Source organism: Saimiri boliviensis, chromosome 7 (assembly GCF_048565385.1).
Source record: "Saimiri boliviensis isolate mSaiBol1 chromosome 7, mSaiBol1.pri, whole genome shotgun sequence".
NCBI lineage: Eukaryota > Metazoa > Chordata > Mammalia > Primates > Cebidae > Saimiri > Saimiri boliviensis.
This window is the reverse complement of record NC_133455.1, coordinates 114847560-114869981: the sequence shown is the minus strand read 5'-3', so window position 1 is coordinate 114869981 and position 22422 is coordinate 114847560. Positions and strand designations below refer to the sequence as shown.

General features: G+C 37.6%; 1 protein-coding gene across 2 annotated transcripts in view; it reads left to right on the top strand.

Annotated features, from left to right (window-relative positions):
* Positions 1-11434: 11434 nt before the first annotated feature.
* Positions 11435-22422, top strand: part of PTPRO (protein tyrosine phosphatase receptor type O) — a 270735-nt gene continuing 259747 nt past the window's right edge. For both annotated transcript variants that reach the window (XM_003934569.3, XM_003934568.3), the window contains exon 1: positions 11435-11916. In XM_003934569.3, the coding sequence (XP_003934618.1) occupies positions 11842-11916 (75 nt within the window). In that variant the 5' untranslated portion in view covers positions 11435-11841. The remainder of the gene's footprint in view (positions 11917-22422) is intronic.

Genomic DNA, 22422 nt, shown 5'->3' with positions numbered 1-22422 from the left:
TCACATTCATATGGATCTCTACTTTTATTTTATGCTCCAGTTCCACTGCACAACTCAATAACAGAAGGTGACTTCATGGTTTGTAAAGAACTTTGAATGACTTTGGGTATTGTGTTTATAACAATTGGAAATGTAAATTGCTTGGTTTCGGCAGTTACTGATATTATGTGACATGATAATTTAGAGTGAACTTTGTTTTTTGACCATTTTAAATTTCAAAGGTCATAAGGAAGATTAAGAAGGGACACATGTTATCAAAGCAAGTGAATCACGTTTTCAGATTATCTTTCACAAGGTCTAATAATTTGTAAAACGCTAGAGTCTAGAAACAAACCTTCTGTAAGCTCTTTCTTAATGTTTATGTAACTTTGATATTATCATCTGGAAAATGACCTTAAGGAACACTAAGATTTTATATTTAGATAAATGAAAACATCAGAGCTTTTAATACCAAGAACAAGCCAGTGTATTTAATTTAGGATCAATAGCACAACAGTAGTTGATGTGGGTCAGTGGAGATCTACAAAAATTAGTGGCTCTGAGAGTTAGCAGTAAGTTTCCTAGGATATCCTTTAGCTCTTCAAGGTCATTGCTGAAGGACCCTCATGGTACCAATATTTTATTGGCTTCTTACATTCAGAGTAACTTAACTCATTTTGCTTTATAATATCTCTGAATGTGTCAGTAGTTGAAATTTTAAAAAATCATTTTCTCATAACAAAGTTTCTGAACATAAAATTTGTTGATATTGCTACAATTATAAAATAGGAGATGCATACAGATTTGATTTTTGCCTATCTTATTTCAACTTTCTAAAAATAACAATATTCAAGTCTGAAAGAAAGTTTTTCAAAAAGTAAGGAACAGAAACATAATAAAACCAACAAGATTTATAGCCATAGGACTTAGCCAAAAATACTTAACATATAATTAACACTTAATAGGAGCCTACTGAATAAAAGAATAAATAATTGCATGAAAGGCTTTGCCTAACTAAAGACTATGTAATAATGAAAAAACACTAAACCAAATAAGACTAAAATACTATTGACAAAATGTTTAATAAATCATATATACACATAGAAATTTTTATGTTGGATTCTTACATTTACATATTCAGATTGCTCCGTTAAGTAAGACTATGATACTTATTTTATAAAGAGGTTATGCCATCATAGCTATTTAAGAGAAGCCCTCCACAGACTTATGTATGGAAACTTTTGTCTTCATTCTGATGGAGGGGGAGGAGGAATTTTCCCTCCATCTGTTTCTAGAGAGCCTACCGCTGCATTCTGAAAAACTGGAAAATGAAAATCAGACTAATTCTCAGTCTTTGGATTTCTTCTTTTCAGTATCTACACTCTCCGTTAGTGATCTCAGGCAGTTTCAAAGTTTTAAATATCATTTTAAACATTGAAGATACCTAAATATATTACTTCAGTCCAGACCTAATCCCTCATTTATAGAATAATTTGTCTAATTCCTATTCAGAATCCTTGTTTAGATGTCTAATAAATATCTCAAAATTAACATGCCCAATCTGAACTAATATTTCTTCAAAACCTGCACTACTTCTCTCTTCACATTTTTAAAATATACTTTTTAAAAGAGAGGTATCATTTTGTTGCCCATGCTGGAATGGTGTGGTAGAATCATAGCTCATTGCAGCTTCAAACTCCTGGGTTCAAGTGATCCGCCTATCTCAGCCTCCCAAATGCTTTTTATTTTCAAATGATGGCAAGTTCATTTCTGCCCAGGCCAAAAACATGGGCATTTTCTCTTTCTTTCTTTCCTTCCTTCCTTCCTTCCTTCCTTCCTTCCTTCCTTCCTTCCTTCCTTCCTTCCTTTCTTTCTTTCTTTCTTTCTTTCTTTCTTTCTTTCTTTCTTTCTTTCTCTCTCTCTTCTTTCTTTCCTCCTCTTTCTTCCTCTTTCTTTCTTTTTTGCCTTTATTTCTGTAATGTGTCTTTGTCTGGTTTTGGTATCAGGATAACACTGGCCTTGCAGGATGAGTTTGGAAGTATTCACTCCTTCATTATTTTGTGGGATAGTTTTGAGTAAGATTGCTATTAGTTCCTCTTTAAGTGTTTGGTAGAATTCAGCAGTAAGCCCATCAAGTCCTGGCTTTTCTTTACTGGTAAGTTTTTATTATACCTTCAATCTCATTACTTGTCATTGGTGTCTCTATATTTTGGGTTTCTTTCTGGTTCAATCTTGATAAGTTGTATGTATCTAGGTATTTTTCATTTATTCTTGATTTTCCAATTTATTGACATATAGTTGCTCATGGTAGCAACTAATGATCCTTTGAATTTCTGCGGTACCTATTGTAATGATTTCTGATTTGAATCGTGTTTGTTTTTTCTTAGTCTGGCTAAAGTTTTGTCAATTTTATTTAACTTTTCAAAAAAACCCTTTTTGTTTTGGTAGCTGTGCTACCATGGGTTAAGAGAGGGGTGATGCCAGCACTCCTTTAGCTGCCCCAACTGGTGTCTCAGTATGTCACATATCCCCAAGTCCACTGTCTCTGGTCCTAGTCCAACTCTATAGCTCACCTAAGAGTTCCCATCCTTATGGTCTAGACTGCCTCTCAAGTTTATGTAGAGATTGAGAGCACTGCGGCCCTTGGCAAGGTTTGTGGGCACTCAGGTTTAGACCACTGGTATCAGTGATTCCCCTCCGGCTAGAGCTGGTTTAAATGTTCCCTCTATGTGTGGACATCAGCTGAGTTTGGTCTGGCTTTCCCTACTGCTCTAACAGGATAGCACTGGGTTCAATGAGTCATAGATTGCTGTCTTCTTCTGTCAGCACCCAGAGATGCTCTCCACACCAAGCTGCTGCTGCTCAGGGTCATGTTGGGAGACTCAGACCTGTGTTTTCTATCTCTTCAGTGTCTCTTTCAGTGATTTGAAGTGAAAACCAGGTATTATGAGAGTTCACCTGATTTTTGATTCTTATGTAGGTGTTTTTTCTGTGTAGATAGTTGTTAACTTGGTGTCCTTGTGGTGGGGGGCAACAGGTGGAGCTTTCCATTCCACCATCTTGCTCCACCTCTCTCTATACTGAATTCTTGCTTGGAGTTTTCATTTTGTTCCCTGGTTTTTGGTTTTCTTAATTTTAAAAAATGCATTAAAATTCATGCTTTTTAGTATAAAGTTTGATGAGTTTTGAAAAAGGATAAAGTTGTGTAACTGCCAAGAAAATAAAGATTTAGAATATTTTCCTCACCCCCAAAGTCTTGTGTATCTTTTAAGTTAACCCTTTCATTACCCCTTGACAACCATCAATCTGGTTTTGTTCTCCATAGTTTTGCCATTTCTAAAGTTACTCATAAATGGGTACATACAGTTTGCGACTTTTTGTTTCTGACTTCACTTAACACTTATGGAGAGTCATTTATATTGTTGCATGTATCTGCAGCTCAGTCACTTTTATTTCTGAGTAATATTCTGTTGAATGCAGGGACTATGGTTTGTCTACTCACTTACAATGGAAAGATTGCCTGGATTTTGAGTTATCACCCTCATGAAAATGACTTTCACCTATGTGTTCTCTCCTCGATCACTCACCAACCTTTCGTTCTGCACAGGGTTCCCCAGGATCAATCATATGCAGATATTGTTACCTTGTTCTCTCCTGTTTGTCATTCCCTACAAAAAGTGGATGTGAACCTAGGGTAAAGTTTCATATCTTACCACAGACAACTAAACCAAAACATTAAAATAAACATATTATATTTCAATATTTGGTGGAACAATTACCATTGGCAATTATTCTACTTTATTCATTCAACCCATACTCTCTGAGTAGATACTTATTTCCTGTAATTAAGGGCTCAGGAGAAATTGTTCAGAAAGTACCTGACGTAACCCCTGCTCTTACAGAGTTCACAGTGATGAAAAAGAAAAGAAAATATCAATACTAAATAGACTAGATGGGTTATGAAAACTTCAACTGTAGGAGTAGGCTGAGGAAGTAAAGTTCGAGCAGAAATAGGACTACATTTAGGAGAGGAACATTCCAGGCAGAGAGCACAGCAAACATTTCAGTATCGGGTTGGAGAATTGTATGAATGAGTTTTAAAAGTTCAGAGACCAAAGGAGAAAGAGATATCACAAGATATTTGAGATTCAGGTAAGGGATAGATTGTATAGAGCCTATGGACCAAACTCAGAAATTCTTCTTCTTTTTTTTTTTTTTTAATACAGATTTTCACTCTTTTCACCCAGGCTGGAGTGCAATTGGCTCATTGAAACCTCCACCTCCCAGGTTCTAGCGATTCTCCTGTCTCAGCCTCCCAAGGAGCTGGGATTACAAGTGCCTAACACCATACCCAGCTAACTTTTGTATTTTAGTAGAGATGGGGTTTCACAGTTGGCCAGGCTGGTCTCAAACTCCTCACCTCAGGTGATCCACCCACCTCAGCCTCCCAACGTTCTGGGATTAACACAGGCATAAGCCACCATGCCCAGCCCAAGCTAAGGAATCCTACTACTGTCTTAGAAGCATTGCCTAGTTTTATGTAGAAGAGTCTGATTAATCAGATTGAAGTTACAAAAACTGGCTTTACCTTGATGCAGTTGGAAATACTTTTTTGTTGTACTCCAGGCTGAAGTGGAGGAAGCCAGAGAGGATAGACGTAGACTACACTTACGCAATTAGGTATTCATGAAGGTATTGCAATACTTCAGGCAAAAGATAAAGGCAATTTGAACTAACTTACAGGTAGGGTGGGATAGAGAAAAATGAGCTGACATAACAACTATTTCAGAAGCAAAAGAACAGGACATCGGATCACATTGGATTTGGTGCTATTGAGAATGGGTGTATAGAGAAGAAAGCATAAAGAATGACACCTGGGCTTCTGGCTTTTGTGGATGGTTTGGTCTTGGTATAATTTACAAAGATAGAAGTTTCTGGGGGGGATTATTGAGTTCAGTTACAGACCTGTTAAGTTTGAGAAGTTTGAAACACATACAAGGAGATCCAAGCATGCAGTTAGTTTTGTGAGTATGAAATACAAAGGAGTGTTTTACTAAGGCTGCTGACAGGACACTGTGGATCATCTGCATGGGGGGATTGAAGACATGGCCAATTAGTCGATTGGCTAAGACAAGAATACAGAGGAAAACAGGGAGAGTCTAGGATTAAGTATTGAAAATTGCAACATTAAATGGACAGGAAGGGGAATATGAACGAGCAAGGGAGATACCAAAAGAACCTCCAGAGATATAGACAAAAAACAGGGTTGTGTAAGGTTATGGAAAACTGGAGACGATAATGCTTGAGGAATGAGGGATAGCAAACATAGCATATTATCCCAAGAGGTTCCTTGTGGACCTTGGTGAGAGCAGTGCTCAAGAGATCATGGGAACAGAAGCCCTACAGGGTGGGTTGAAGAGTAAGTAGAAGCTAAAAAATATGGAGACAAAGTATACACAACCCTTCAAAAACTATCACTGGGGGCCGGGCGCGGTGGCTCACGCCTGTAATCCCAGCACTTTGGGAGGCCGAGGCGGGTGGATCACGAGGTCGAGAGATCGAGACCATCCTGGTTAACATGGTGAAACCCCGTCTCTACCAAAAATACAAAAAATTAGCTGGGCATGGTGGCGCATACCTGTAATCCCAGCTACTCAGGAGGCTGAGGCAGGAGAATTGCCTGAGCCCAGGAGGCGGAGGTTGTGGTGAGCGGAGATCGCGCCATTGCACTCCAGCCTGGGTAACAAGAGCGAAACTCCTCAAAAACAAAACAAAAAAAAAAAAAAAAAAAAAAAAAAAAAAAACTATCACTGGGAAGAGACAGTGGCAGTGGTGAAAGAAAGGAAAGGTACCAGCCAGGGACAAGCAGAGTCCTGTGAAGACTTCCTGTCCTTCAATTTTAAAGATATGAACACGGTTAAAAACCCAAAGGATGGAATCCATGAAAAGGTAGAGGTTAAAAATAGCACAGAAAAGGCTGGAAGTAAAAGCTCCAGAAAATAGGTGGTGAAATTTGCCTTATATTGTTTATTGTGTGTGTGTGTGTGTGTGTGTGAGAGAGAGAGAGAGAGAGAGAGAGAGACAGAGAGAGAGAGAGAGAGAGAGAGAGAGAGAGAGAGAGAGAGAAGAGCTCCTTGTTCTCAACAAGACAAAGGAATTGAATATGGGTTGGGGTTATGTCTACTGGCAAGGAAGATAAAAAAGTTGTCCCCTCTATTTCCTCTGTAAAATAGAAGGTGAAGGCAAAACACTGAAAATTTCTGCAGGGGAGAGGGTTGAAGCTTTGAGTTGAGTAGAAAAGGCTGAAAATGGTCACTGCAGAGTGAGATAGTGAGTTAATGTAGAATGGCCATAGGCTTTACATATATTGATCCCTGATCAGATTTCATTCAAATCATACTTTTAAGATACATTAAATGCTTACCTTTATAATTTTTCCATATTATCAAATTATTAACCAAAACAAGTGATATCTCTACATATAACCCCCACTCCCAAACTGCTTTTCTTACAGATATTCACACTAAGCAACTGCATCTAGAAATGTGTGATTTTCCTGTTTTGCCTTTTCTCTTTGTCTTTTGATGAGGAGGATGTTTTAGTTTTCCCTTGGGCACTTCAATTTTCTCTAAAATTACTGTGCCTTCTTTAATTTTTTTCCTCTAATTCCTTCTGCTAAGACAGGTAACAATACCAATCTGTCAGTGGCATCCCCTCATGTCTTCTGAGTACGGTCATCTTGACCCCTTCTCTCAGTTAGATTTGAGTATATCATTAGCTTTGTGACTTTAGCATAAAAATTGATTTGGTGTGATTGATTTAAAGTATGATTGTCAATGCAATGTTGCTATACCTGCTATGCTACTGTAACTGCTGAGATACAATATCCTTAGCAGTTAAGGCAGTGGATTTTCAAAATATGTAATTAATGTTTTCATAGTTTTTACATAGTACTGGAAATCACCATCACTAAATTTTTCATAATTAGATATTGGTAACTGCTTTCAAGTGGCACATCTGTAGGCACTATGTATGACACAGAGTTGACTGTAAAGGTTGCATTGCATTTTTAATTTGAAAGGAAGTAAAGAAAGAAGGGAAGAAAGCATCAGCAGACACCATTTCCACTTAGCAAACACTATGTCTTCCTTTAGCTGTAAATTACACTCAGGTTCTATTCTTGCCATTTATGCCAAGATAAAGTGAATCATCCAGTGCAGGGATGCTAATACTTCATAGTTAGCCAAAAAACCTAGTTATGAATAAAAGCTAAGTAAGTGGATGATAGCAATGTCTGGAATATTTAAGAAAAAAAAATTTAGAAATTCATTAGTTGAGGCATTTCATATAAATAAAATATGGGATAAAATTTTAGAACTTAAGGGTGTCTAATGTCTTTTATTAAAGTTTCAGAGCAATTAAATGAAATGCTAGTAACAAATAGTAATCCTAGTATATGACTGAATGAAGGTATAATATCTAAAAACATGACAATCTGCATTTCTAATGTAGGGTTTAGGGTTGTTTATTCTATAGCCTGTAATTTGTGTTCAGTGATATATATATATATATACACATAATACACACACACACACACACACATACATATATATATATATATATATATATATCACACTTTCTATGTATATTTCCTTATTTCTTTAAGTATATAGTTTTGTGTTATAAAACATATCTTGTAATGCAATATTATTCTTATTTGATTTTTTAAAACATGTAAGAGTCAAGTACAAAGAAGTCTCTTAATAGAAACCTTTTGGGAGGGGGGAATGTAATGGAAAAAAACTCTCTTCCTGTAAAAGCATAAATGACCTTCTTTAGTGTATTTCCACTGTTTTTCAAGTGTAGCAAGAGTAATAAGTCTTGGCAGTCAGAACATGCCACTCACCTGAGGGCTGTCAATCACTCTCATTTTGAAAGACACAAAACTTATGAATTGTCAACACATCATTAAGGCGAGAAACCACTACTCATCAAGAGAAAGAATTAAAACAAATGCTCAAATAAATAGAAAATCAAAATGCTTCCTGGTCATTTTCTTCTAAGTGCTTAATGCACATAATCTACAGTTCATAGGCTATAAAAATCATAACGTGAGATATGGGAAACAAACTGAATGGCTATTACTTTTCTAGTGGAATACAGTCTAGAGATCAATGGCTTGAATTTTTCTTTTTATTCCATATAAAGTAAATTATTTGTCACTGAGCATCCCCCATAAATACAACTATCTGATACTGAAACTGCTGACAGCCTTGTAGGCTATTTCAGTAGTGGAAGCCAGGACTAAACACAATGAACTGCATTAGAGTTGGTCCCTGGAGGACAGAATTGAGCTTCATTGGCAAGGGCACCGTAAGAGTTCCATTTGACTCCTCATTAAACCTCTCACAGGGATTCTAGCGTCATCTCTGTGTCTGCTCTTGCTTTTGTATAAAAGAGATAGATGTGAACCACATAAGCAGAGATACATTTCTACATATTTAGGAAAAGATCACTTCTCTTAGTAAAAACAAAGTCTCCTACAGATTTTAAAAAGACCTGCCAGTTTCATAATCATTAAACATCTTTTTTTTTAATTTTCAAAGGAAGCAGAGAACTTTATTTCAATTTGTGAGAATTTATGTTTTCAATGCTTATTTTATGGAATGTAATATATTTTATTATTTTTTATTATTTTTCTGTGTTTATTTTTTCTCCAGGAAAAGTAGCATTGGGGGAAAACAGTTGGTGATAACAATCTCAGCCTTCTTTACCTAACAGTGTGGTTGTCATAAAGAAATCTGGACAAATATGTAGAAGCAATTGGTGAAACATAAATTACTATAGGCACTGTACGTTGCCTCTGGCTGTTCGGTTGATTTGGAGTCTTGAAAATAGCCTAATAAGATTTATCATACTTTGGAAGTATTGTATTGAGAAACCAGTCAATAGTTCAAAGAAACACAAAACATGCTCTCTGAATTGAAAACCCCACACTACTGATGACACAGCATTCACATTCTTTATGAGAGTCTCTTCTAGGACAATTCAAAGGACTGTTACGGTTTAAGTGCCATAAAAACAAATGAAAGTATTTTATCCAGCAATAGCAATGTAAAATACTTTTCTCTAGAGAGGGAATTTTCTGTGATTATAAAATAATCCTTTCAGTCTTCAGCCCATCTAACCACAATGATACTAATAAAATAACAACAGTGCCAATTGCTAATGCTTTATGACTTAACTGTTTGCTGCTATTGTTCCTCCAAAGTGGTCCACATGTACATGTGCACAGACAGAAAGAGCTCAACAGATTGTGATATATGACTAACAGAAAAACAGAAAGACATAGCAAAATATGATTATCTAAAGTGTGCCTGATTGTGAAAGTTCTTGTTGCATTTATGAGAGTAATGTATGATCAGAACTGCTTTCAAATGCTCTACACACATCAGGCAAGACTATATGCATGTATATGCATACACATACACACACATGAATATCATCGTGCAGTCCCATAATTCACAGACCCATTTAGAACTAAATGCTTCTCCAAAGAGCAATTGTTGGCATCCTGTGAGTGTGATTGTTGCCTTTGGCCTACACATATCTTATGTTCTAGAGGTTAGATCACTTTATAGCCAGTTCTGAGGATGAATGGAAATAAAATGCTGCTTCAGGAGCATCAAAATAAAAAGAAAACATATGAAACCAAAGTTCCTACAAGCGCAATCCCAAGGATTAAGTGGTCAGATAGCCCGTAAGTCTGACTCAGTGGGAGAGAGGAGCAGCTAACATTTTCTCAAAAGAAAGAAAAAGTGCGAACCGATGAAGAGTGGACATGAGGGCACTGAAGAGAGCATGTGATAGGAAGACGGGGAAAACTAAAGAAGCTTCTAAACAAAGACACCATGGATAATATTCTCACATAAATTCAGACCATCATTCTATACTTTCATCCATATGACATTAATACATATATATATATATGTGTGTATGTTTATGTGTGTGTGTGTGTGTGTATATATATATATGTATATATACATATGTATACCTATATATATGTATACGGATACATATATATATTCACACTTAGGTAAATATACTGAATCTGAAACTTCCTTAAGACACATACATACAACCACCAAATGATTATTATTTGGCCACTTCTCATCCAGAAAAAGCTGAGTAAACACAGGCCTGGATCCTTTTTCGGACCACCACTCCCTAGCTGTGTGACCAAGACAAAGTCTGTGCCTGAACAACTACATTCATGACCAGGGTGGCCTTTCCTGACTCCTGGTGCCCAAGCATGCCTCCGGGATAAATAAGTTCCAATACCAACAGGGCACAGTAGGGTAATTTACAGGACATTAAGAAGTGATTTCTGTCTGAACAGTGCATGCCAGGGTTGATTTTGACAGACTTATTTTTCAAAAAATACACATAACAAAAAAGGAGACAGGTAGTAAATCAGGGACTCACAGCTTGAAAGTCATTGCTTGTGATTCTAAAAAGTCCCAGGAAAATTATTCATAGATAATTGTTAAAAAAAAACAACTGTTTGTACATACCACTGACACTTGGACAACACAGGGATTCATGCCGTCGAAAATCCACATATAACTTTGGACTCACCAAAAACTTAACTACTAATAGCCTACTCTTAACTGGAAGCCTTACTGATAGCGTAGTATACAGTTGATTAACACATAATTTGTGTTGTATGTATGATATACTGTATTCTTACAATTAAGTATGCTGGTGAATAGAAAATGTTACTAAGAAAATCATAAGGAGGAGAAAATACATTTACATTCATTGAGTAGAAATGAATTCTCATAAAAGTTTTTAACGTCATCCTTTTCAGGTTGAGCAGGCTGAGGAGGAGGAGGAGAGTTTGGTCTTGCTGTCTCAAGCCCGGCAGAGGTGGAAGAAAATCTGCATATAATTGGACCCACGAGTTCAAAAACGTGTTGTTCAAGGGTCTTACATGTAAAATATTGTGTTTTCCCCCCTCTTCTATACTCAGCTTCAGGGGACCCGACAGACTGGTATCAAAAGAGAATCTGAAATGTACAAGAACGGCTCATTTCAAATGGAAAACGTACATAATTGTGCTGTTTGTTTCTGGTTGAGTGTGGGACGGAGAGGATGAGAGTGTTTAAACCGGATGGAGAGAAAGGAAGCAGTGGGAAAGGGGCGAAAATACCCTTCCTAACACACACACACGCACTCACACTGCACACTGTTTCTACAGTCACAACCACACAGGTGTTACTGATCCTTTATAACTGCAGTTGAGTACAGATGTAGGAAGATTGAGAGGGAACTGGGATCTGGCGCCCGGATTGCTCAAGAGGGGTCAGGGAAACCCCACAGAACTCCGGAGACTGTTGGAAGGGTTGAGGCGGAGTCTGCAGTGGGGGCTGTCCAGCAGTAGCAGGCAGCGGGAGGGTTGGGAGGCTGCTGTCATTTCATGGGTAGGCAGAGTGAGTGTCCCTGCTGCCAGAGGACCACGGCGGGCTGGGCACCTGGGCCCCCGCCTCTCGCTCACCACGCGTACCCCGCGCCTCCTCCGGCAGCCACGGTGGTGGCGGCGGCAGAGCCTCGCCCACTCCAATCCCCACCCTCTACATCCTTAGTCATTAAAGAACAGCAGCGCCTGGCACGTTCTTGGAGGACCCCGGGCGCAGAGGAGGAAAGGGAGCAGGCGCAGGGGGACTGGAAAGGCAGCATGCGCCCGCCAGGAGCAACCTCGGCGCCCACGGTCTGAGGCCGCAGCCCCAGTTCGCCATTGTGAGCCGCCGCCGGGGGAGTCCGCTAGCGCAGCCGTGCCCCCGGTTCCCTGTCCGCGCAGCGATGGGGCACCTGCCCACGGGGATACACGGCGGCCTCCGTCTCCTGCCTCTGCTCTGGCTCTTTGTGCTGTTCAAGGTAGGGAGCTCCCCCCCCACCCCTCCTTCCCCGCGGACCAGGCGGCAGCCGTGCTCAGGCGCCCTCGCTCTGCGGTGAGCAGCGGCGCGCCCCTGGGCGCGATGACCCGGGCGCGATGACCCGGCCGCGGGAAGCGCCCGCCGTGCAGCCTGGGCGCACGCTTTGTTGTCCTTGCGTGTGCGTGTTCCTGGAGGTCTTGAGAGGTGGGGGCGGAAGAATAAGGGAAGTTTGCGCTCTCCAGCTTTCGCCCTTTGTGCTCTTTTACCGCCGCTGATACCCACATCAAAGGTGGGCTTGTTGGATCGTGCTTTCTCAGGCAAAATGAGGTCACTCTCTTTTCTGGTTTCCACTGCCCCCCAACGCTGCTTAACCTTTCCGACCTCCCTCGCACAGAATGTGTGGCTGCTTTGTCTTAATTTTCCTTACAGCTGGAATTATACACTGGGGAATGGAGAGAGACTGAGCTCCCTGGCCGCAAATAGACTGCCAGGGCTGCGTTAGGGCAGAATTTTCCTTGAATAAGGAGTGTCAGATAGAGCTTGGCAAGGATTCCTTTCCCCAACTCCTATCAACATCTTTAGGATTCCTTTTAAAAAGTCTCCAGACTTTCTCCACTATATTTAGAGATGATACTACCCCCAGATTTAATGGTGGAAAAATATATAATAATTAACTTTTTCCTATCATCTTTGGCATGTGCTACCCCTCGGTTTTACTTTGAGAAAAATGAAAAGGAGTTGCTTTTGAAAAATCAGTCTGACAACGATACTGTATATAAATTTTTTGAATAAATGTCAGCCAGATGTTTTCTTGGAAGGCGATGTGAAGTTGTGAAATGAATGTCTATCACTCCTGTCTTTAGTGGGTCTACTGCAGTTCTGTCATTAGTCCTTTCCCTTCTCCGCAAAGCAAACTCAAGAATGTCGACAGGTGACTCGGAGCTATCCTTTCAGGACCACAGTGATACCTACCCTAGAAATGGATGCAAGGTTAATGGAGCTAAAGGTTTTCTTATTATTGAGTCACTTCTTGCTTATATGCACCATTAATTATGGATACCTGAAAAAGAATATAGTGGAACAGGACCAATGGATAAAGAACAGCATTAATTTTAAATGCTCCATACTTTTATTTGTCTTAACGCAAAATAGAAAAAAATTTTCAGGGAGAAAGAGCAGCAGAATGCCTAAGTAAGACCTTAAATTATATGAATATGCTTTTACGTTTTTTTCTTAAGTGATCAATAGTCATTTTATTTTAAAATACGGTAAATAATAAGCTCAGTTATATGTTTTTACTGTAGGGGGTTGTTCTTTTGTACACATCACAAATGTATTAGACTTATTAAATTGTCTATTAGTCATTGTCTATTTATCAAACTGTCACGACTATTTTACCCATGCAATAATTGTCATGAACTCAAAATGAGAAATCAAGTCACTATACATTTTACTAACAGCTAAGAGTTATATACATGACATCTGATCCAAACCTAACCTTTAGCACAACTGCAGGTTTTTGCTTGAGTTCTTCATGAGAAAATTCCAGAAATGAGAGAATGATTTGGTTGGGAGTAGTGGTAAGGTTTTGCAATTAAATGAAATAAATGTTGCCATGGTTTGACATAAAACTCAATATTGGAATGAGAAAATGCAGTTAGTTATGCCATAATGATAATGTTAGTGATTGCCATAAAGGTCCCACCTGCTTCACGTAATAGGTGCATTCCTGAACATTGCTGGTAAATGTCAATTATGGCAAACCGCATCACATAGTAAATACATTGGCAAAGTTTGCCATTTAAATAATAATTATTGTAATGGGACACAATTTTATAAGAAAAATCATTGTCTTTTAGTTTATGTGAATGTAATATTTTTGTCATCTGAATATAAAATATACCAGAGGAAAGAAGACAAAACTGTACATATTAAATATCTTCTCTGTGCCAGTTTTCCAGGTATTTTACTTTACATATGTTATTTCATTTGCTCCTATTTTGTTGCAGTTGGCAAGAGTTGTTCAAAGTGGTAAATTGGGCACATAAGGTAACACCTTACATTTCGGGGATAGTATATTACATGGTATGTTGGCCACATAGTATAGTCTCTTTGTAATGTGGAGATATTTTTAAATTCTAGGTCCTGAATAAGTGCCAGTAAAATATATCTACTCAAGCAGGTGGTGATAGGAGGATGGGAAAAATTCCATTATTAAATACCAAACTGCTGACTGTATCTCGATAATAAAATCTAAAATGTTCCACATGTGCTGAGTCAGAAATAAAACACTGTCTCAACTCTCCCCTGCCAAAAATATTCCATAGTTTTCACCATAGTTAATACATTTTTCACTACTCCATGTGAGTATCCTTCATATAAGAGTGAAAACCCTGAAAGACCATAAGACAGAGAAATTCAAGTATGAAGCTTAATTTGTAGTTTTATATTTTCCACAACTCAAAAATAAGCAGCTGGATATCAATGGTGGAAAATACAAAAGTTCGAATGGTTATAAATGACTATAACCAGTTCCATTGAGAGAACCTAAATGTGACTGGCAAAAAAAGTCTCTGTGCCACATTCCTTATCCGTGCAGCAGTGATGAGCACAGAGAATTGGGTGTCTAAGATTGTCTAAATCATCCACTGCACATTATGAAGCTAATAGCTGCATAACTGATCTTGCCTAAACACAATGTTGGTTATGAAAATTTTTATTTTCTTTTCAATATTGATGATGTATGTAAAATAGAAGCAAAAAATGGAACTCTCTTGTTAAATGGAAAGCTACTAATTTCAAAGTCTTCTATGGATGAATGCAAGTGAGGTATTTATCTGGTGAGCCTGGCTGTTGTCCATCTTCCCACAATTCCCAGTGAAAGAAATTTAACTTTCTACACTTGTCCTATCTCTACTGAAGTCCTCCCGGAAAACGTCTTCCTGTATCAGTTTACTCAGTATAAGTACTCTGTCTACTAAGATGTAGATTGTGGAATATGACATCATAGGAATTTGAAGTTGGCCTTCCCTGAAATGTTGCTTTTTAGTAGTCAGCTGGAATATTTTCCTAAACTCATGGTCTTGGCATCTGTCGTTTTTTAACTCCTTCTCTGTATTTCTTTCTATTTCTGCCTTTACTAGAGATATCATCAAAGAATATTATGTTTAAAAAGAGTCTTAATATTTTATTTTCTGACACAGGTTCATGTTTAATTCTATAATATAGAATTATATTATAGTGTTATGATATTGGCAATTCCACTCTTATCCAGGAGAAATATCTGCTTTCCATGGTCCATCTGCCTTTCTCCCCTTTCCTATGTCCGCCCCCCGCCCCATACACACACACAAATAAGTTTCTCTTTTCATGGTTGAGGTTCCATTCATATATTGCACAGTGTTGGCAGGTGAACCATAATCCTTTCATTTTGCTAGAGCAGCTTAGACTCTTTCCATCACAATGAAGTTTGCTTCCCTTAACTCCTGTGTCATCTGAGTTCTTTAATAAATCATATTGCTATCCTGTTGGAGAAATCTTTTTACATGTGACATCCCCAGTAGGTTGGCAAAGGCTCCCTGGGCCATGCTTCTACAGATGATCGAGTAATAATCTTCCCACTGTGAACATATGTTTGCTTTTGTTCTTTGTTATGTGAGAGTCTATTGTTGTACAAAGGAATTGAAAATTCACATTACACCTCTGCCTCATTTTGACCCAAAAGAAAATGCACATTTATATGCATAAGTGATTAAAAACAATATGAGTTGTACTTTATTTTTAAATGTAACACTATTTCTACTATCTAAATATCCAAGTTAAAGGTATTCAAACTTATAAGCAGATTTACTCCTGAACCTTATCAATATTATTCTAACTTGAGGCTTGAGGGTTTGTGAAAGAATATTTGATGTCGGATACACTTAATGCACCTATATAAAACATTGCAGTTGGTAGCAGTGTGGCACAATAGAAGGCTTAACAACAATGACCACAGATATCAAGTTCTCATTTTCTCCCTAATTTAATGCCTCTCCATACACAGTTCCAGTGATGTTGCATTTTCAGAAACACAGCCTAATGCAATGATGAGCTTTACTATAAAGTACTTAATGTTTTCATTTAATTACTCCAAATACATTGTAAATATTTTTGAAATAAAGGAATGTCTATTGTAATATATCTATCTTCCGTGGTGTTAGTATGGGGTGTTAGGGATTTAATAGAAGCTTAATAAACAGGATTTAAATTTTCTGCATTACATAAAAGCTTCTGACTGAGAATTATGAAATATTACAATATTAACTTGTGAACATATCTTTAAGAAAAATGCAAGAAAATTATTGTGTGAGCTAAACAATCATAACTACAATGATATAATGCACTCATTACATTAAAATAGTAAAAATTTTACCAATCACTTATATTAGGATCTTATTAAAACCATAAATCAAAATGTCAATGTGTTATTTTTCCCAAAAATGTAATACCCTCAATTGTTTATTTATTTGTTAATGTTGCCTCACCTCTGTTTAATGTTATTAATTTAAAAGTAGCAAATGACATACTAGAGAAAATTGATTTTTTTTTTTTTTTTTTTTTTTTTTTACCCTCTGTGGGTGATCTACAACTTCAGCCAGTACCCAAATATACAGGTAATATTTTTGCATCCTCTTCCACATCACCACTCCCCTACAACCACAACCAACCAGAACTGACCAAGATTTCTGTGTTCCTAGTCTAAATCCTCCTAATGTTTTATCAGACATTGCCCTTAAGAGATGAAGTCTCTTCTACACCCTGGTCTTGGTTATACCTATGGCGGTGTTTAATCCAAGGTCATATAACCCAATTTCTTACAGAACTTTTTGATAGTCATCTTAAAGACCCATTATATCAGCTATTTTTTCATAAATAAATATGTAAGACTTTTTTGTGGACTGGTGTCATTGATTTGAGGAACCCAAACAAGGTTAATGTGGCCCAAGTAGAGTAAGCAAGAGTGTAAATGGATTGGGAGGAATGTGAATGGGTTCCTTCTCTCCTGGTGATATTGACTCCAGCAGGTCCTAGATGGTTCCTATAAGCCAATAAGAAGAATATGTGAATAACCTCCTTAATTAAACACCTCTCATGTAATCTGCTATTGTCGATTACTCCTAATGTTTCCTTTTCCAAGCTTGTTCTAGGTCTTCAGAGCACCAATCCTTAGACTTTTTTTTTCTCTGCACATTGTGCCTTCGAATTTATTTCTATGAGTAGGATCATGTCTCATCCTTGTGCCAGAAAAGGATTCTCAATTTTTTCAGCATCTAATTCTCCAGTGAAAGGTTTCTTCCCCTAGGCGTTCTAGTTACTTAAAGGCCAGCTCCTTTTTCTTCTGAATATTTTTAAACCACCAAACAAACAGAAGATGTTTGAAACAAGGTTGTGGGGATTTCTTGATAAAAGTGTTTTTTTCTTTCCCTTTTTCAAGAAAGTGAGATGAAAGGGAGAAAAGTGATATATACTTGGAAAAACATTTCAGAAACAGAGAATCAGAAATGAAAATAGGACTTCAAGCTTGAGAGCAGTACTGCAAATTATAAGTATGAATGGTAATTTCTGTAAGAAAATGAATACAGGGAAAATAAGAGAATGAAATGAACAACATTTGATGAAAACAAATATACTGCTATTCTATTTACATGCAAATAAATGTGTTTTCTTATCAAATATTCTTTATTTGGTTTTTTACTCTTTATAAATAGGAATGCTGCGCAGTTCATTTTTCTAACAAGACTATTCCTATGTTAATGAAAATTTAAACTAAATAAACCTGTTTTTAAAAAGTATAATTTTTGTACATTTACTAGCAAATTAGAAGAATAGGAATGCAATTTACGTACAAGTAATGGTCCAAGATCAAAATTATATCTATTAATAGTAATCTCTGTGAGATTTAAATGATAAATATTTTCTTTTTTTGTGCTATTTTATTTTACTGTTTTCAGATAATTGAGACTTTTGTTTTATTTTCTTCTTTCTGCCCACTAGGTTTTTAATATCAGTGATTTATGTACGGGTGAGGAAGAGCATCATATGACTCTACCATGCCCTCAATACTGTTCCTTCATTATTACCCGCCATTGACCAAATTAAGTGTAGAGGAATTTCTGACCCTGGTTCTCTCTACACTTAACCATGTCAGAGACCAATTATGAGCCTGCTGCGTTGATCCGTATCTTGTGATTCCCTCTTGGTTCCACCCATAGGAATTTGTGATTGGCATGTACAAACCAGATGTCAGAGAATTCAAGAGAATCTTCAGTGCCCTTTGTGTCTTTGGTCCTATCTGGAATCTGATTCCTACCTCTCTGTATTACTTTCTGAATCAATATTCTGTTTTGATTAACTATAGCATTCCTGCTTTTGGATACTGGCATTAATTATAATTTATCTCTCCTTGTCTTTTAGTTTCCTTGAAAGAGCATCCTATAAACATTTTTTGGCTGACCAATCTTTCCCCAAAGCCAAAATGGCAAGATTGAGAAGTTCCTTTTCTTCTTCAATACTGTCTTTTGTATTCCAGAATAAAGACTTACTGCCCAATTCCATTTAGTTAATCAAATATCCATTAAGCATTTAATATGTGCCAGGAATTTTACCAGATATTATAGGTACAGAAGTGGATAATACCAACTGAATCTCGGCCAATGGCATAGTGGGAACAGGGACACAGACTGCGGTCATTAAAGTGTGGTGTTTTGTTTTAAGAAGGAAAATGTGGGCTGCTAGAAGAGAGACATTTAACTATTAAGTGGTTTGGAAAATGATTTCTTTTAAGATGATTCTGGAGTTGAGTCCTGAAGCATATATATGAGTTAGGGTCAAAAATATAGACACATAGGCAGAGAAAACTGCATGGGAAAAGGCGCAGTGTTGTGAAAAGTATGGCAGAGTTTAGGAAAATGCAGATGTACATCAAAGGCAATGAAGCGACGGGAGCCAGATCAGGGAGACCTATATGCTGAGCCAGAAAGTAGGATCTCCGTATTCTCTAGGCCTTATTGAAGGGTTTAATCAAAGCATTAGTGAGGTAAGAGTTGCATTTCAGATAGAGCTTTTTGCCTGCAAGAAAGGCTATCCCAAAGGTAGAGTAAGCCTGGAAGAATTAAACTGGTAGCACGTTATTGTAATTATCCAATTAAGAGATGACCAACATTGGCCTTAGGGTGACAGACTGTAAAAGAGAGGCAATATTGAAAATAGCTAAATTGGCAAGACTGATTAGATGTGGGAAATTGGGTAGAGCAGGATATAGGGTAATTTCTTGGTAACCAACCCTCTTTCCTGGGAGAGCAGTGGTCTCAAGATAGCATGTGTGCTGGATAGTCTATCATCAAGATCAACTCACCCCTCCACTGTGTCCCGTGCCAGGAAGCTTCCCTCTATGGACCGTTTCTTCCTGTTCCCTTGCTCTTTAGCTCCTAGTGAGTCTGGCCAATAGAAGGCACTAACAGAAGATTACTGCTAGAAGGAGGGAGAAATCAAATCATTTATTCTCCCAGTCTCCACCCTGGCCAGCCCCTACTAGGCAGTGGTTTCATTATCTCTTCCAATTCTATAGTCAGCTCCTCTTAGAAGGCTGATGTTCTGGCCAAATTCCTGAAATAGTTATCTGTCCTTATCCCTTGAGAGCAATAACTTCTCTCTGCTTCTAGACCCTATATGTTTTTTCTTCATGCTTAGTGCATTACTTCTGCTCCATACCTTGATCAATAGTCCATCCCTTTGTTACATTCTCTTGGATTTCTTTTTTGAGCCTCCTGCTGGGACCCTGACTGATATAAGACATGATGGGTTAGCGGTAGACCTTTGAGTTTGAATAGGTTGAAAACAAATAAACAAACAAAACAGGTACTTGATTATGAACCTGAAGGGTAGAGGAGATGGAAGGCCTGGAGATGTGAGTGGTACCTGGCAGAGAGAAAGGGAGAGAAGGGCAGTGGGCCAGAATGAGATCTTGAAAGGCACCAATTTTTAATGTCAGGCAAATAAGGAATCTAAGAAGATGAAGGCACAGCCAGAGAGGTACAGGAGGAAAGCACAATTAGGGAAACCCAAGATCTAGGAAATTTCAAGTGGAGGACTTGCTGGCAAACAGCATCCAATGCAGCAGAGAGGTCCTGCAAGCTAAAGTCTGGAAAATATCTTTGTATTAAGAAATAGGTAGGCTATTGGATACTATGAAGACTGGCAAGTATAAATGCTTCTGGGAACTGAAGAATCAAAAAGCATCCTCTTATTTGATAAGAGCATAGGTGCCAGGACAGATCAGAGATACCTGAGGTCAATATCAATTCTTCAGCTGTGCTATTTACCGGCAGTAGGATGTTGGGAAAGTTATTTCATCTCTCTGGATTCCCTTTTGGTCATCTCTTATACATATGTCTTAGAATTATCATCAGGAATAGATGGGAAAATGAAGTGAAGTCCTGGGAACAGTGCCTAGAATACAGTAATACTCAATTAATATTATGTACAACAATAAACTGGAGGGAAAAATAATAAAAATAGGCAAAGTCAAAGAGGTAGGGCAGTAAAAAAGTGTACAAAGCAGGAATTTCCAAAATGTGCTCCATAGTACATTAGAGAGGTTGGCAATATTCTTCAACTGAATGTTACTAAAAATGAATATCTTTGTGGTAACATGAATTTGGGAGATTATTAGTTTAAATTTGTTTAAAGTAGTATTAACTTATTTTTATGTGCCAAGATATTTTAGAACTTTTAATATGCTAACATATATTGTGTCTTCCAAAGGAGAAATATACTGTATACATTTTCAAAGTGGTTTGACTGTAATATCTTTTTTTTTTTTTTTTTGAAATGGAGTCTTGCACTATCACCCAGCTGGAATGCAGTGGCATGATCTCAGCTCATTACAACCTCTGCCTCCTGGTTGAAGCAATTCTCCTGCCTCAGCCTCCCAGTTAGCTGGGATTATAGGCATGCAACACCATGATTGACTAATTTTTGTATTTTCAGTAGAGTTGTGGTTTCACCATGTTGGCCAGGCTGGTCTTGAACTCCTGACCTCAGGAGAATAATGAATATGCTCTAAGAAACAATATTTATGCTCATATGCTAGATGTTTTATTTTTCTCTTTGTTTAAAAAATTATAACTGTACCCTTAAGGATAAAGACAACATAGCAGCAAGATCAACTTTAATTTAAATCTCAGAATCAGGATAATTTGTTTGGAAAGCAATCATCTCAACTTTATTATAAAACACTGATGTTCAGAAAAATGATTCTATTTTATGGATTGTACTAACTCTGGCTTCAGTAATTATATATGTAAAATGTTTCTTTGAATTTTGATTAAAAAAATGAAACATACATTTTAATATTCTTTTCCAATGTGATAATCTTAATATATAGCTTAACAGACCAATCAACTTTGTTCAGTATATGCCATTGAATCATAAAGCCATGTTTTTTCAAAGACCATCTAGTTCAAAATTTAAGCTGATGTTTAGATCTTGTCTCTAATATCACTGCCAATTAGCCATAAATGGTGAAATTGCCAAGAGGTGAAAAGCAGTCATTCCACCTTTAGACAATAGTTTCGATGTCTTGTCGCTGCTGTGTTTTGGTTTGATTTGGTTTGGTCTTGAGATTAACTATTTCTGGTTGTAGCTTTCATGTGTTACTTCCATCTCTGAGTTTAGTAAAGCACTATATAGTAACTGCTCTTGCTCTAATGCATGTTATGAATTCACTGTTTTGCCAACAGACCTGATGGCTTATAAAGATAAAATATGAGAAGCTTGTCATCTCACTGTTCTGTCTTCATCCTCCATCACAGCACTTTAAGCTATTTACACCAGTCCAAATTTTTCTGCCTATTGTCATTTTTTTCTTTTTTTATAGTCACAATAACAAATTGAGTGGAAGACAGTTTTTATTCTTCCTGAGGGGGTACCATGATGAACCATGGTAAGGAGTTGGGAATGCTAGTGTGAGAAAATTCATGGCACAAAGTAAGTATTCTATACATGCAGATTCTATGTTATTCCAATCTCTTCTCAAAAAATGTTTTTATTCAGCTTGTCTTTCTCAACAATCAATCTAAAATCGGCCCTATCACTCTAACATTTTACCACTCTTACCTAAGCTTCTTTTTCTCCAGAGAAAGTGTCACTCACTACATGACATCACGTTGTGTTTTTACTGATAACTTGGCCCCTCCACTGGAATACTTACAGGTTTCATGAGAGCAAGGACTTTGTCTGTTATGTTAATTGCTGTATTCTCAGCTCCTGGAAGAGTGCCTGGCCCATAGCAATGTCCAGTGAAGATTTGTGAATGAATGAACAAATGAGTGTTGAATAAATAAATGGAGTGAGGGAGGTCAAACAGAAGATATGGGACAGACTTCAGACAGAGGAAGAACAGGATGCAGATGTACAAGCACAGGGCGTAGAGAAGCTGCACAGTGAGATGAGCTGAGAGGGAAAG